Genomic DNA, 14,919 nt, shown 5'->3' with positions numbered 1-14,919 from the left:
CCAGATTTTATCATCTTTTTTTTGTTTCTTTATGTGTTGAGGAAATTCTACTTTCTAAGCTACAAAACCCAGTTGATTACCTGAAAAATGCATCGTCACAAGGCTGTCGTTTTTAAAGTTTGACGTTTTTGGAGATGCGTGGTTTTCACAGGACAGCAACAGTAATCAAAGAATACTGTTTGTACATAGACGCAGCCGGTCCTTCGGGTTCCTCAGAGCACAGTCCTTAAGTGTCCTTGAAATCCCACGAGGAGACCAGCTTGGTTGCAAACAAAGCTTTGAAAAGTGTTTAGATGAAAGCGGCACAATACATATTGTATTAAATACATAAACGCATCGTAAATACATCATAAATAATGGTTTATTGGAGAGCGGTTGGCCGTTTATGTTGTTTTAATGGTGTGAAAAGGGATAACGTGACCCTGCTAACAAATGATCCGATTCATGTTTTCTGCATGTTCAGTGTTTTTTAAGTCAAAGCAGGAAAATGTGAAGGCTCTCAGCCTCTGATCATAAACAGTTCAGAGTTTGTTTGTTTTTTCCTCATTTAATTAATTGCTGGATGGTTGAAGTATCTCATTACAATGACAGTGAATTGTGGGAGCAGAGAAATCTACTTTAAACTGTTGTACAATTTTGACAAAAGCAGTTTTCTCAATACAGGGCTGATAAAATAAGTTGTTAGTCAGTTACAAGAGTATCATTCATTACTCTTAAAAACCAGAAATGCTTTGTTGATGCAGCTGCAGTCATTTACCAAAAAAAAAGATACTTAGTAAACAATTAGTTGATTAATTGATGAACAGAAAACTTATCTAGAAATGTTTTCAATTATCAAATAATTTAATTCGAGTAAAAGAAGCCAAACTTTACCTTGTTTATTAAATGTGATTATTGCTGCTTTTCTCTGTTATTTATCATTAACTGAATATCTTTCAGTTTTTGACTGTTGGTCGGACAAAACAAGACGTTTGAAGACGTCACCTTGAGCAGTTATTTGAGAAAATAATTGGCATGTTAATCAAAAAAAAATGAAAATAACTGAGTTGCAGCCGTAGTGAATCAGTCTGTCGAGTTGTATTTGATTAAGCTTTCATTCGTTGTATTAGTGGAAACTTGGAAAATCTCGTTAACTGCAATCCCCAAAATCACTTGTACACCTTTCTGAACACTCGGCCACATGACGACCCACGAGTTTGTTGAGTCATGTTGGAGACGAGGGGGAAGAAAGAAAAACACAAGATTGTGCAATACATTTCTACTTGGTTTTTTGCTCATTAACTGTATTTCAAGGGATTTTTTTTTTTTTTTTCTGTTGTTGTTGTTGTTGTTGGCAGTGAGGAAAGCAGGAAGGGTCGACCTTCCCCTTGGTCCGTACGAGATTACGACTGAACAATACTGAGCCTGAAGAAGATTTACACACATGCAGCTTGACCGTTAAGAATGTGTATTTCTGTGTATTTGTTTGTGTGTCTTGCGTGGCTGTGCATATTTATATTGTGCCTTTTTAACCATCATCTGTATGCATAATCTCAAAGGGAAATATGTAAGTTTTTTTTTTTTGTTTAGTGCATTTATCACTGCATTGTTATATTATCCAAAGTGTTATTTTACTTTTTTTTTTTTTTTAAACTCAATACTTTTTTTTTAATTTTATTTTAAGAGGCTCATTGTAAAGCTCCTGTAGGTTTGTTTGATTTAATTGTCCTGTCTGCACTGTATTCGAAAGATATTCAAGAAAACTCTTATTTTGGAGGGGAAGCTGTAGATTGCTCAGTGTTTTAAAGAAACCCATTGTAGTGACGGGTTAAGAACAGTTACTTCTCAATGCTTTCAAGGATGGATATATCTCAATTTGGAGTGACAATACATTTGTTTTAAATCTATTAGAGGAAATGTAATTTCTCAAACATCACGTCTGCTTTGTGTTTAGACTCTTGAAAAAGGAGATTACGTTTATTTTGTTGCTGTGAAACGCTTAGCATCGCTTAGAGACAATCACAATCAGTAACATGGTATTTTTTTAATGCAGATCGGATTAAAAGCAGGCTTAACGAGGCATGCTTTTTGATTGTTCAGTGTTGTACTACCTAAGTGAATCCAAGGGAAATGGGTACATCTGTCAGTCCTGACACACATTTGGGAAAATTGAGAGACCATATGCAATCGTTGTTTCCGGAGCTAGCTTGTTGAATGTGTTTTTCTGTATTTTTGTCTGCATGTCATGTCTGTTTTTGGAGTATCCCATGGCTATCAAATATGACCATGCAATGTTTAAGGGGCTATATTTGTAGACGTATCCTCTGTTTTTTGTTTTTTCCCAATGCCAAATACTGTTATTTTTAATGTGCTGTGTCTGTTTTTTTTTTTTTTTTTCTATTTTGTTAAAAATGTATTTCATCTCATCGTCAAGGACCTGTGAGGCTACATAGGGACGTGTAGAGAAGCCTGAATGTGATCCTGTAAATTGAACACTATCATAATAATCAATGCTAATTTAAATACATAATAATCACTATTTTCCCCACCACCACCACCGTAGCTGTTTGGGACCTCGACACAGCCCTGTAAGGTTTTCCTGTGTACCTGAGACACTCAATACAATGTAAATAAATTTTAAAAAGTTTCAGACTCACTTGAGTACAAGAATGTTTGTTTTTATTTAATAGTGCAAAAAGTCTTTAAAAAATACAAAAATGCATTACATCATACACATAAACATCTACATCGACATAAAAAATATGTATTATAAATATAATCTTTATAACATTTCAAATAATGTCAGAAACTTGAACAATCAGACTAGAGAGAGCTTCACATTTTTTCAATTCTATTTTGATACAGAACTCTATTTTCTATATGTACATTGAAACAGTTATTGATCATCCTGCTGTAATTATTCCTCCTATCGATACAGACATTCAGGTTATTCCTTTAGGGCCTCAGTCAATAAATCTGAACCATTACCATCCTGTTACTTAATAAACACTACAAGTTTATCCTGAACAAACTTCATCATCATTTTTAATGTAAGTGAATTTAAAACTAATGTCAGTTTTTCCCAAAGGAGGCGTCTTTGCTTATCCGGGAGAAACCAGAAGACAACAGAGATGAGCACAAGTCAGGAACTTTGGTTGAAGTGTATAAAAATACAAACCAGTTTCATTTGGTTTTACAAAATAAGTGATATAAGACACAAAAAGTAAGATACAAAAAACTTAAAAAGCAAAAAGACTAAAGAGAGTCTCAAAGAGATCTAGCAAAAAGCCCTCAGGAAAAAAGATCCTGTAAAAAGAAAAAGAGGAACCTCTGGAACTTTTGAACTTCTTCTTTTTACATTCAAGATTACAACTCTGGGATGTTTGCTAGGTGCAGAAAACCACAGCTTCTCCTTTGCCTCAGGTTATATGATGGTTGTCTAAGTTTGCTCGTGTTTGTTTAGTCACTCTTGACCTTTCAGATCTGGTTCAATGCACGTCGCACGAGTTGTGTGAATCCTCCACAAATGGTGCAAGACGTTAAACTATGTTTAATTTGTCACAAATTAAAGTTAAATGAAATAGTGAGAAGTAGGTTTGAATAGAGTTTGTCTCTGACCTCGGTGTCCAGTGGATGTCGAGTGATGCGGGTTAAGAAAAGTAGAAGTTTTCGGCCAACTTCCTCATTTTTTTATTGCAGCATTTAACGTTGGGCGCTGGTGAGCTGGGCATGCTGTGAACTGTAATGGACGTAGTTTGAAGAATAATGTCCACATCCACATCTGTAGAAATTGTATTACTCCTCATTAGCTCCTGTTCAGTAGGGCCCCCTTTTAACTCGTCTTTGGCAAGGTTTGGATGGTAGCACTTATAATATACTTTTCTAAATAAGAGACCGAGAATGTAAACTGAAACAACACAGGCAGCAGTGATTATAGCGTACAACTGTGGGATTTCAAAAGAAGGTGGTTCTGTGCTCATCTTCCAGCACCACAAGCTGCAGAGGAGGACAATATCAGCCAGTATGTACCCGTGGTAGAGCAGAGTCCTGTACCTCGTCCTCCCCTCGACCGCGTTGAGCCAGTCAAAGTACCAGATGAGGCCCACTGTGGCCCGGTAAAGCCACTCTCCGCAAGGGCTCTCCATGAAGTCGGTGTTGGATCTCCAGGCGAAGAAGAATAAAACCAGCCAGGAGCAAACAAAGTGGGTGAAGATGAAGCAGGGCAGAACGGAGGCGAACAGGGCGAGGGCGGTGAGGCGAGACGAGATGAGGAAGAGGTTCCAGAGGAAATAGACCGCCAAAGAAGACGGCGGCTGCTTTTTCTTGTCCTGCAGGAAGGAGCGCATGGAGCGGTGGTACATGGTCACACTGACGGTGATGGCTGAGGCTGACCCCAACGCCTTCAACACTGAGGAGGACAAGAGGTCACCATGAGAGAAGCTACAACGTCTCACAAAGAAAACTATAAATCAGACTAAAGCAAAGCTCCTGGTCAGATCATTGATGGAGTAACCTTTTCATGCACATGTGCTGTTTGTTTGATACTTTCACTTTAGTACATTTAGTACAGTGTTGGACTCAACAGCTTCTAGAAAAGACAAAAGATTATAATTGTGCTGTGAGGATATTGCATAACGTTTAACTCTGGTAATCCTCAAGATAGCTTTTTTTAAAAGGCTAAGCTCACCAAAAGTAAAAAATCACATCTGCTTGTTTAGTATCTGGCCATGCCATGCAGATAGTTTTTGGTTTCATTTGCCTAGGTATCTTGATATTTCCCTCACAACCCCAAGACGACCAGATGAATGTGTTCACAGCATTTGAATATGACATTTTAAAAATGCAGCAGCATTGTATCTTTTTTTTTTCTTATGTGTCGCAGATATTTTTGGATAATCTAACAAACATCCTGTCAACAGGTTCTATTTGAGCTACTTTTGGTTTTTTAACCAAAAATAATCCTTATGATAATGTCATGTAATGTAAGGTCTAATGTAGTGGAGTAAAAAGTACAATATTTCCCTCTGAAAAGTGGAAAGTACAGCACTTGAGTGAATTTACTTAGGTTTATGACCATTCAAAGAAAGGATCATTAATTGTATTAAAATAATATATTCAAGAAGCCTCATTGGCCCTTTTAACTGATATCAGATTAGTCTTCAACAGAGCCACGTCTGTATTTTTACTTCTATACATTAATCTTACCTCTAATTTAGTTCTAGACAAAGCATTTTCCCTTAATTAATTCCTGAGCAGTACAGTCATTAATGACTAAATCTGTTATACATAGTTACACACAATGCCACCACAATGAAGCTTTGAGAAATGAGTAACATACTGCACCTGTTATAGGGTTCAGATGACCCCGTTGCAGAATGATGGTGAGCATGAGGACGAGTTGAGGGATGCTCTCTGAGAACGTCTCTATGAGCCGCAGCAAGCTGAGGTCGTGGCTCAGGTACTCAGCGATACCCTCCTGGTCAGGGAAGGAAAAACAGCCTGTGGCAACACCCAAAGATTCATACCACCTGAAGAAGATCCCCAGCTGGAACACGTGTAGCAGCTTGAGCTTGCTCCGGCTCAGGCACCTCTCACAGTCCTCATAACTATACAACAGCCAGCTGTACATCTGAACAAGAACTGATGAGCCCACCAGAATCAGCAGCAGGATACCGAGGCATATGTAGGCCTTTTCTCGGTAGAAAGACACAGCGGCGTATATATCCAGCACTATGTCCAACAGCGAGAACAACAGACCCACACAAGTGAAGAGGAAGTCCACCCGGGAAAACTTAAACACACACATAGTGTCTATCAAACTAGAGTGCACAGATATTCTCTTGAACCTGCTCCGAGTGAGGCTAAATACTGCAGAACAGAGCTCAGTAAGTGTGTAACTCTTCCTACACGTTGTGGTGGAAACTACCTTCCCATGATCAAATGGATGTGCAAGTGAATGTGCAAAGATAACATTTATGTCAATAAGAGACAGTTCCCAGGGTTAGGAAGGAGGCTAATCTGTGGTGTAACATTTTGGTTCTCTGTGTAAGATGATAAAATGCCGCTAAGTCAGTTTTTATTTTGAGAAATGTGGAAGATGCTGAGACAGAGAGAGAAATCGTACTCGGATTATAACCAAAGTGTCAAGGTCACTAATGAACTCAGCAATAATGACAGAATAGTTTTGAATAAGATTAAAATACGAGGTGGAGTCTAGAAAATAAGCTCCACAGTAGGAGATGTTGTGAAAGGTATATAATATCATGTTTTATGATGTTGTAGGAGGTTCTTTATCCCGGGATCAAGGTCTTGGTTTGCTCTGTATTGCTCTTTATGCACAATAAACCTACTCACATTGAACTCTACCTGCTTCAAGTGTATTTTTTTTGAGTCTTTCTCTTATAAGTTTTGAGTTTAATGCTAAGTTGTGGGTGACCTGATGATTTATTGGCCCATCTGACGTTAAAGGCATATTGTCATCATATTAATACTATAACTCCCATTGAAAGCTGTCACTCTAACACAGCTTAGGACATTCACATGTTAAAATAAAGTTACTTTCCTGTAAAAAGAAGATTTAGCTGTAGATCGTGCAGATAGGAGGCTGTTTGTAGTCTGAGACATCAGGTATCAATGCAACAGAAAAACACAAATTAAAACAGATCTCGACACAGCCTGTAAGGTTTTCCTGTGTACCTGAGACACTCAATACGATGTTAATACATTTTAAAAAGTTTCAGACTCACTTGAGTACAAGAATGTTAGTATTTATTTATTAGAGCAAAAAGTCTTTTAAAATATACAAAAATACATTAAATAATACACATAAACATCTATATAATAGATACAATATGTATTATAAATATAATCTTTATAACATTTCAAATAATTCCAGAAACATGAGAACAATCAGACCAGAGAGAGGTTCACATTTTTTCTATATGTACATTGAAACATGTGGACAAATCAAGTAGTTTTACGTTTGTTTTAGTGTCAAATTCTCTCTTTCTGTTTCCGTGAACAGTGAAATGCAGAGAAATAACGAAAAGAGAGAAATTCATACTAATAAGACTAAATTTTCCCACTTTGACTCAGACTGCTGAAGCCTCATATTAGTTTTGTTTAGGGACTTTGTGAAAGTTATTAGAGTGGGAAAAGGAATCAACAAAGGGGTAAAGTTATGTTTTTTCTTTTCGCTGCTATTTGTCCAACAGCATTAGAGGGAGACCTCTTCTCTCTTTCTTCAGCCATTATAACTAGAGCTGTAAGGGAACGATTAGTCCATTAATCAGTTAGTTGCCAACTATTAAATTAATCCACAACTATTTTGATAATCGATTAATCGTTTTGAGGAACAATTACAGCGACCAATAATTCTTTCAGTGCACATATGGGCATGTCAGTATTATTTTAAGGCAGACTTGACAAAATGTGAATCCATCCTTTAACATGGAAATCAGTTAATAATGACACATGATAAATAATAATGATAAATAATGATTGGCAGTTTTATGTGCTTTGGTAGACGGCAGCAGCAGTTGATACGGTTCAGAGAGGGTTCACAAGAACAAGAACAGCATTCTCGATTTGAACTGAAGTTGTCTCCCACGACATTGTGGTTAATCAGGGATCAAGTCATAGCCCACGATCCCACACAGCCCGTGATCTTCGTTGTCTGCTTGACTGACATTTGCATGACTTAGTCTCTGTCTAACCTCGGTGTCCGGTGGATGTCAAGTGATGCAGGTCAGGAGGCGTAGAAGTTCTCGGCCAACTTCCTCATTCTTTTATTGTAGTGTTTAACATCAGGTGCTGGTGAGCTGGGCATGCTGCGAACTGTAACATCCACGTCTGCGTCTCCCATCAGTATTATAGCCTGAGGATTGATGTCCCCATCCACCACATCTCCAGTAGGGCCCCCTTTTAACTCGTCTTTGGCAAGGTTTGGATGGTAGAACTGATAATATACTATTTTAAATAAGAGACCAAGAATGTAAACTGAAACAACACAGGCAGCAGTGATTATAGCGTACAACTGTGGGATTTCAAAAGAAGGTGGTTCTGTGCTCATCTTCCAGCACCACAAGCTGCAGAGGAGGACAATATCAGCCAGTATGTACCCGTGGTAGAGCAGAGTCCTGTACCTCGTCCTCCCCTCGACCGCGTTGAACCAGTCAAAGTACCAGATGAGGCCCACTGTGGCCCGGTAAAACCACTCTCCACAAGGTTTCTCCATGAAGTCGGTCTTGGATCTCCAGGCGAAGAAGAATAAAACCAGCCAGGAGCAAACAAAGTGGATGAAGATGAAGCAGGGCAGAACGGAGGCGAACAGGGCGAGAGCGGTGAGGCGAGATGAGATGAGGAAGAGGTTCCAGAGGAAATAGACCACCGATGAAGACGGCGGCTGCTTTTTCTTGTCTGGCAGGAAGGAGCGCATGGAGCGGTGGTACATGGTCACACTGACGGTGATGAGTAAGGCCGACCACACTGCCTTCAACACTGAGGAGGACAAGAGGTCACCATGAGAGAAGCTACAACATCTCACAAAGAAAACTATAAATCAAACTGAAGCAACAGCAAAACATGTTTCCACCTGGTCAGATCATTGATGGAGTAACCTTTTCATGCACATGTGCTGTTTGTTCAAAATCAGAAATAATACTTTCACTTTAGTACATTTAGTACAGTGTTGGACTCAACAGCTTCTAGATAAGCGCACTTTAAAAAAAAAAAAAATGTGTCGCAGATACTTTTGGATAATCTAACAAACACCCTGTCAACAGGTTTTATTTGAGCTACTTTTGTTGTTTAACCAAAAATAATCCTTATGATAATGTAATGTAATGTAAGGTCTAATGTAGTGGAGTAAAAAGTACAATATTTCCCTCTGAAAAGTGGAAAGTAATATAAAATTGAAATACTGAAATAGAGTACAACCTTTAAGTACAGCACTTGAGTGAATTTACTTAGGTTTATGACCATTCAAAGAAGGAATCATAAATTGTATTGAAGTAATACATTCAAGAAGCCTCATTGGCCCTTTTAACTGATATCAGAGTGGTCTTCAACAGAGCCACATCTGTATTTTTACTTCTATACATTAATCTTACCTCTAATTTAGTTCTAGACAAAGCATTTTCCCTTAATTAATTCCTGAGCACTATAGTCACTTACGACTAAATCTGTTATACATAGTGACACACAATGTCACCACAATGAAGCTTTGAGAAATGAGTAACATACTGCACCTGTTATAGGGTTCAGATGACCCCGCTGCAAGATGATGGTGAGCATGAGGACGAGTTGAGGGATGCTCTCTGAGAACGTCTCTATGAGCCGCAGCAAGCTGAGGTCGTGGCTCAGGTACTCAGCGATATCCTCCCGGTCAGGGAAGGAAAAACAGCCTATTTTAACACACAAAGATTCATACCACCTGAAGAAGATCCCCAGCTGGAACGCATGTAGCAGCTTGAGCTTGCTCCGGCTCAGGCACCTCTCACAGTCCTCATAACTATAAAACAGCCAGCTGAAGATCTGCACAAGAACTGATGAGCCCACCAGAATCAGCAGCAGGATACCGAGACATATGTAGGCCTTCTCCTGGTAGAAAGACACAGCGGTGTATATATCCAGCACTATATCCAACAGCGAGAAGAACTGACCCACACAAGTGAAGAGGCAGTTCACTAGGAAATACTTGAGCACAACCATAGTATCTGTCAAACTAGAGCGCACAGAAATGCCCTTGAACTGCCTACTCTGAGTGCTGCTACTGCAGCACATTTGAGAGATAACTGAAAGTAAGAGCTATGGTTCAGTATTTAAAGACTGTGCATCCCCTCCTACAGGGTTACACGTCACAGGCATATCGTCATCATATTAATGCTACAATAACTTCCATTCAAAGATGTCACTCTTACACAGATTAGGACATTCTCATGTTGAAATAAAAGTTCCTTTCCTGTAAAAAGAGAAGTTAGCTGTAAATCATGCGGATAGGAGGGTGTTTGCAGTCTGAATCAACAAATGTCAGTACAACAGAAAAACTACAAACCCTGTCAAATGGATCTAAAATAGCTGTTCAGCACAGAAACAGGACATAGAAAATATATACAGTATATAAAAAGGAAGCTTTAAGATAAAGGGTTCCAGTAGTAGCAGCTGTGACATTACCGTAAAACATGACACACAAATTTAGATACTTAGATTCTTGTCATGTAAAAGTCAAACAAATTTTGCTGAATTAACTTCAAATTATGGATTAAAAACACTGAGAATAAACAGGATTGTCAAACCTTTTAGGTTTACTAAACCCAATATTTAAAATTGAACAGATAATGCTTTAATGTGCTGTGTCTGTTTTTTTTTCTATTTTGTTAAAATGTATTTCACCTCATCGTCAAGGACCTGTGAGGCTACATAGGGACGTGTAGAGAAGCCTGAATGTGATCCTGTAAATTGAACACTATCATAATAATCAATGCTGATTTAAATACAATAATCACTATTTTCACCACCACCACTGCAGCTGTTTGGGACCTCGACACAGCCCTGTAAGGTTTTCCTGTGTACCTGAGACACTCAATACAACGTAAATACATTTTAAAAAGTTTCAGACTCACTTGAGTACAAGAATGTTTGTTTTTATTTTATTAGTGCAAAAGGTCTTTAAAAAAATACAAACATACATTATATAATGCACATAAACATCTATATCAACATAGAATATGTATAAATATAATCTTCATAACATTTCAAATAATGCCAGAAGCTTGAGAACAATCAGACCAGAGAGAGCTTCACATTTTTCCAATTCTATTTTAATGCAGAACTCACTTTTCCATATGTACATTGTAACAGTTATTGATCATCCTGCTGTAATTATTCCTCCGATTGATACAGACATTCAGGTTATTCCTTTAGAGACGGAGGATAAAATCATCAGTCTTCTTGTGCAAAAAATTTGTTCTGAATCTCATATGAGGCTCATGTGGTCAAATCAAGTAGTTTTGGTCCAAAGTTACGTTTGTTTTAGTGTGAAATTCTCTCTTTCTGTTTCCGTGAACAGTGTGAGATGCAGAGAAATAACAAAAAGAGAGAAATTCATCCTTAAAAACACTTAAACCGCCCACTTTGACTCAGACTGCTGAAGCCTCATATTAGCTTTATTTAGGAACTGTGTGAAAATTATTATTAAGGTGGGAAAAGGGATCAACAACAGGATACAGTTATGTGTTTTTTCTTTTTCCTGAAGGGAGGCTAGTATTAACTTATTGGAAGAACATATGAAGGTCATTCACTTTTTATTTCAGCCTTCCCTAATGCCCGGTGCATTTAGTCAGTATCAATAACTTCTCATTTAGTAGTTCTTGGTTCAAAAATTGAGTCTCTGAAGACTTAGTGTTACACTTGGTGCACTATTCTATGTGCAACATGTTTGCTAGTGTGACATTTTGTGGATATTATGGACATTATTATCGTACCACCACCATGTAAAGTTAATGCTGTAATATTATTTTGAGATATTAGTGTGGAAGGTTTTATTTTTCTAAGTCTAGGGGAGGGTCCATTGAAAATGTGAATAAAGCTGGGGAGCTTTTTTTAAAAAAGTGAATCACAAGGTTCAGCCATCTTCTCCGCCAGTACAGTCCCTTAAACACATCGAGAGGACCGAGGACTTTGTCCAACAGCGTTAGGAGGCGATCTCTTCTCTCTCTTCAGCTTTTATAACTAGAGCTGTAAGGACCGATTAGTCCATTAATTGATTAGTTGCCAACTATTAAATTAATCGCCAACTATTTTGATCATCGATTAATTGTTTTGAGTCAATTTTTAAGAAAAAAAGTCAAAATTCTCTTGATTCGAGCTCATCAAATGTGAATAGTTTCTGGTTTGTTTAGTCTTCTATGATAGTCAACTGAATATCTTTGGGTTGTGGACTGTTTGATCGGGACAAAAGAAAACATTTAAGGACGTCATCTTGGGCTTTTTTCACCATTTTCTGACATTTTCTGGAACAAGCAATTAATCGATTAATTGAGACAATGACTGACGGATTAATCGATAATGAAAACATTTGTTAGTTGCAGCACTGTTATGGACCAAAGGAACAATTACAGCGACCAATAACTCTTTTAGTGTACATAAAGGCATGTCAGTATTATTTTAAGGCAGACTTGACAGAATGTGAATTTATCCTTTAACAAGGAAATCAGTTAATAGTGATAAATAATAATAATAAATGTTAAATAACAATAACGCTTTATGTGCTTTGGTAGACAGCAGCACCAGTTCATACAGTGCAGAGAGGGTTTACAAGAATCCAGCATTCTCGATTTGAACTGATGTCGACATTGTGGTTAATCAGGGATCAAGTCATAGCCCACGATCCCACACAGCCCGTGATCTTCATTGTCCAGTTGACTGACATTTGCATGACTTAGTCTCTGTCTAACCTCGGTGTCCGGTGGATGTCAAGTGATGCAGATCAGGAGGCGTAGAAGTTCTCGGCCAACTTCCTCATTCTTTTACTGTAGTGTTTAACATCAGGTGCTGGTGAGCTGGGCATGCTGCGAACTGTAACATCTACGCCTAGAGACCTAGTTTGAATATTGATGTCCCCATCCACCATATCTCCAGTAGGGCCCCCTTTTAACTCGTGTTTGGCAAGGTTTGGATGGTAGAACTTATAATATACTATTTTAAATAAGAGACCAAGAATGTAAACTGAAACAACACAGGCAGCAGTGATTATAGCGTACAACTGTGGGATTTCAAAAGAAGGTGGTTCTGTGCTCATCTTCCAGCACCACAAGCTGCAGAGGAGGACAATATCAGCCAGTATGTACCCGTGGTAGAGCAGAGTCCTGTACCTCGTCCTCCCCTCGACCGCGTTGAACCAGTCAAAGTACCAGATGAGGCCCACTGTGGCCCGGTAAAGCCACTCTCCACAAGGTTTCTCCATGAAGTCGGTGTTGGATCTCCAGGCGAAGAAGAATAAAACCAGCCAGGAGCAAACAAAGTGGGTGAAGATGAAGCAGGGCAGAATGGAGGCGAACAGGGCGAGGGCGATGAGGCGAGACGAGATGAGGAAGAGGTTCCAGAGGAAATAGACCGCCGATGAGGACGGCGGCTGCTTTTCCTTGTCTGGCAGGAAGGAGCGCATGCAGCGGTGGTACATGGTCACACTGACGGCGATGGCTGAGGCTGACCCCAACGCCTTCAACACTGAGGAGGACAAGAGGTCACCATGAGAGAAGCTACAACATCTCACAAAGAAAACTATAAAATGACGAACATACTGCACCTGTTATAGGGTCCAGATCACCCCGCTGCAGGATGATGGTGAGCATGAGGACGAGTTGAGGGGTGCTCTCTGAGAACGTCTCTATGAGCCGCAGGAAGCTGAGGTCATGGTTCAGGAACACTGCGGTACTCTCGGGGTCTGACAACGTTGTGAAGAAGCTGCGTACAGAAACCTCCACAACACCTAAATGCCTGAGAGGAAAAGGTTTGTGGGATACAGGCTCATTACAATAGCTGAGAACACACGTAAAATCTGTAATGACCATAGTAAACATATCCAGTTATGCTAATTGCATCATTGTGTAAAATATATTACAGTTTAATCTTTGGATTGTACACTTTACATCATGTGTGAGGTAATAATGCATGAAAAGGAGCAACTTTGGTTTCAACAGAGCCACTTTCACTTTTAGCAACACTGTCATCCATAATCTAATCAAATGATCTACTGTACACAAGGAAGCTGTGACATAACTCGGTTTAACCATTCCTGAATCACTGTGGTCACAAAAATGGTGTCTATATAAAAAAAAAAGACACCAAAGTACCATCAAAAGACCACAGCTGCAACAAAACATTCTGCATCTCATGTTAAGAGGAAATTAAACAGATTATGTAATATGAGAACATGACTGAGAGCATGAATGTAATAGTTTTTCTTCAATGACTCAATCCAGCAGTCGCCTCCTGAGGATGACGGTGCAAAGCATGTGTACTAAAATAAAAAAGTGACTCAAAGTGCAACTGTGCAGTGTGATTTCCAGCGCAGCACAATTATTCCATTCAGTTCCCATGTAGGATATTTTGTATTTAGCGTAAACAGGAAACATTTTCACGAATTGGCGAAGGAAAATGAGGGTGGATCTTTAGTGTGAAGCCACATGAGAAAAGAGAAACTACCGGCTTTTCCCAAACAAAAACTAATCTAATTTTCACAGCTCATTTCCTTGCATTCACACACAGCTTTGTACACATACTACAGAGTACACAGGAAGGAAAAACAGTTTGTGGCAACAAACAAATATTCATACAACCTTAAGTAGATTCCCAGCTGCAATACATGTAGCAGCTTGAGCTTGCCCCGACTCAGGTACCTCTCAACTTTTGTCTCCCTCTTAAAGTCCTCATAACTATAAAACAGCCAGCTGAAGATCTGAACAAGAACTGACGAGCCCACCAGAAACAGCAGCAGGATACCGAGACACACGTAGGCCTTTTCCTGGTAGAAAGACACAACAGCCCATATGTCCAGCACTACGTCCAACAGCAAGAACAACCAACCCACACAAGTGAAGAGGAAGTCCACTTTGGAAAACTTAAACACACCCATAGTGTGTACATAGAAATCCTGCTCTGAGTGCCGTTAAATACAGCAGAACAGAGCTGTTTACACGACACTCCGTGACTGCAGGGGCTTTGAAAGATAACCGAAAGTAAGAGCCAAGGTTCAGTTTAAATATTATGTAACCCCTCCTACAGGGTCACACCTTAAAGGCATATTAACTCCCATTGAAAGCCGTCACTCTTACACAGCTTAGGACATTCCCATGTTAAAATAAAACTTCCCAGTAAAAAGAAAACTTAGCTGTAGATCATGTGGATATGAGTGTTTTCAGTCTGAATCATCAAGTGTCA

General features: G+C 39.1%; 3 protein-coding genes and 1 long non-coding RNA gene across 4 annotated transcripts; all 4 read right to left on the bottom strand.

Moving 5' to 3' along the window:
- Positions 1-1,616: 1,616 nt before the first annotated feature.
- Positions 1,617-10,425, bottom strand: LOC121912645. Its single transcript, XR_006100128.1, has 2 exons — positions 10,372-10,425; positions 1,617-2,401 (listed from the first exon to the last, which is right to left on the bottom strand). It is a non-coding gene; the product is annotated as an uncharacterized LOC121912645 (long non-coding RNA).
- LOC121912642 (XK-related protein 8-like) lies at positions 2,763-5,896 on the bottom strand. The gene is made up of 2 exons (XM_042434890.1): positions 5,323-5,896; positions 2,763-4,387 (listed from the first exon to the last, which is right to left on the bottom strand). The coding sequence occupies exons 1-2, from the start codon at positions 5,783-5,785 to the stop codon at positions 3,630-3,632; spliced, it is 1,221 nt and encodes a 406-aa protein (XP_042290824.1). The 5' UTR covers positions 5,786-5,896; the 3' UTR covers positions 2,763-3,629.
- LOC121912638 (XK-related protein 8-like) lies at positions 7,032-10,066 on the bottom strand. Its single transcript, XM_042434885.1, has 2 exons — positions 9,228-10,066; positions 7,032-8,478 (listed from the first exon to the last, which is right to left on the bottom strand). The coding sequence occupies exons 1-2, from the start codon at positions 9,760-9,762 to the stop codon at positions 7,727-7,729; spliced, it is 1,287 nt and encodes a 428-aa protein (XP_042290819.1). The 5' UTR covers positions 9,763-10,066; the 3' UTR covers positions 7,032-7,726.
- A 1,571-nt stretch (positions 10,426-11,996) lies between the features above and the next one.
- Positions 11,997-14,855, bottom strand: LOC121912641 (XK-related protein 8-like). Its single transcript, XM_042434889.1, has 3 exons — positions 14,319-14,855; positions 13,286-13,476; positions 11,997-13,206 (listed from the first exon to the last, which is right to left on the bottom strand). Exons 1-3 carry the CDS (start codon positions 14,612-14,614, stop codon positions 12,467-12,469), a joined length of 1,227 nt encoding a protein of 408 aa, XP_042290823.1. The 5' UTR covers positions 14,615-14,855; the 3' UTR covers positions 11,997-12,466.
- Positions 14,856-14,919: the final 64 nt, after the last annotated feature.

This window comes from Thunnus maccoyii, chromosome 15 (assembly GCF_910596095.1).
Source record: "Thunnus maccoyii chromosome 15, fThuMac1.1, whole genome shotgun sequence".
In the NCBI taxonomy this organism is placed as follows: domain Eukaryota; kingdom Metazoa; phylum Chordata; class Actinopteri; order Scombriformes; family Scombridae; genus Thunnus; species Thunnus maccoyii.
Note: the sequence above shows the minus strand (reverse complement) of the source record. Positions and strands in the feature narration are given on the sequence as shown.

What these genes read in the sequence shown, in the direction of transcription:
- LOC121912642 (XM_042434890.1), bottom strand. Translation starts at nt 5,785, where the DNA reads ATGTGTGTGTTTAAGTTTTCCCGGGTGGACTTCCTCTTCACTTGTGTG. An exon ending in TCATCTGAACCCTATAACAG is followed by an intron (nt 4,388 to 5,322) that starts GTGCAGTATGTT and finishes TGTCCTCCTCAG; the next exon opens with TGTTGAAGGCGTTGGGGTCA.
- LOC121912638 (XM_042434885.1), bottom strand. Translation starts at nt 9,762, where the DNA reads ATGTGCTGCAGTAGCAGCACTCAGAGTAGGCAGTTCAAGGGCATTTCT. An exon ending in TCATCTGAACCCTATAACAG is followed by an intron (nt 8,479 to 9,227) that starts GTGCAGTATGTT and finishes TGTCCTCCTCAG; the next exon opens with TGTTGAAGGCAGTGTGGTCG.
- LOC121912641 (XM_042434889.1), bottom strand. Translation starts at nt 14,614, where the DNA reads ATGGGTGTGTTTAAGTTTTCCAAAGTGGACTTCCTCTTCACTTGTGTG. An exon ending in CAGCTGGGAATCTACTTAAG is followed by an intron (nt 13,477 to 14,318) that starts GTTGTATGAATA and finishes TTTTCCTCTCAG; the next exon opens with GCATTTAGGTGTTGTGGAGG. An exon ending in TGATCTGGACCCTATAACAG is followed by an intron (nt 13,207 to 13,285) that starts GTGCAGTATGTT and finishes TGTCCTCCTCAG; the next exon opens with TGTTGAAGGCGTTGGGGTCA.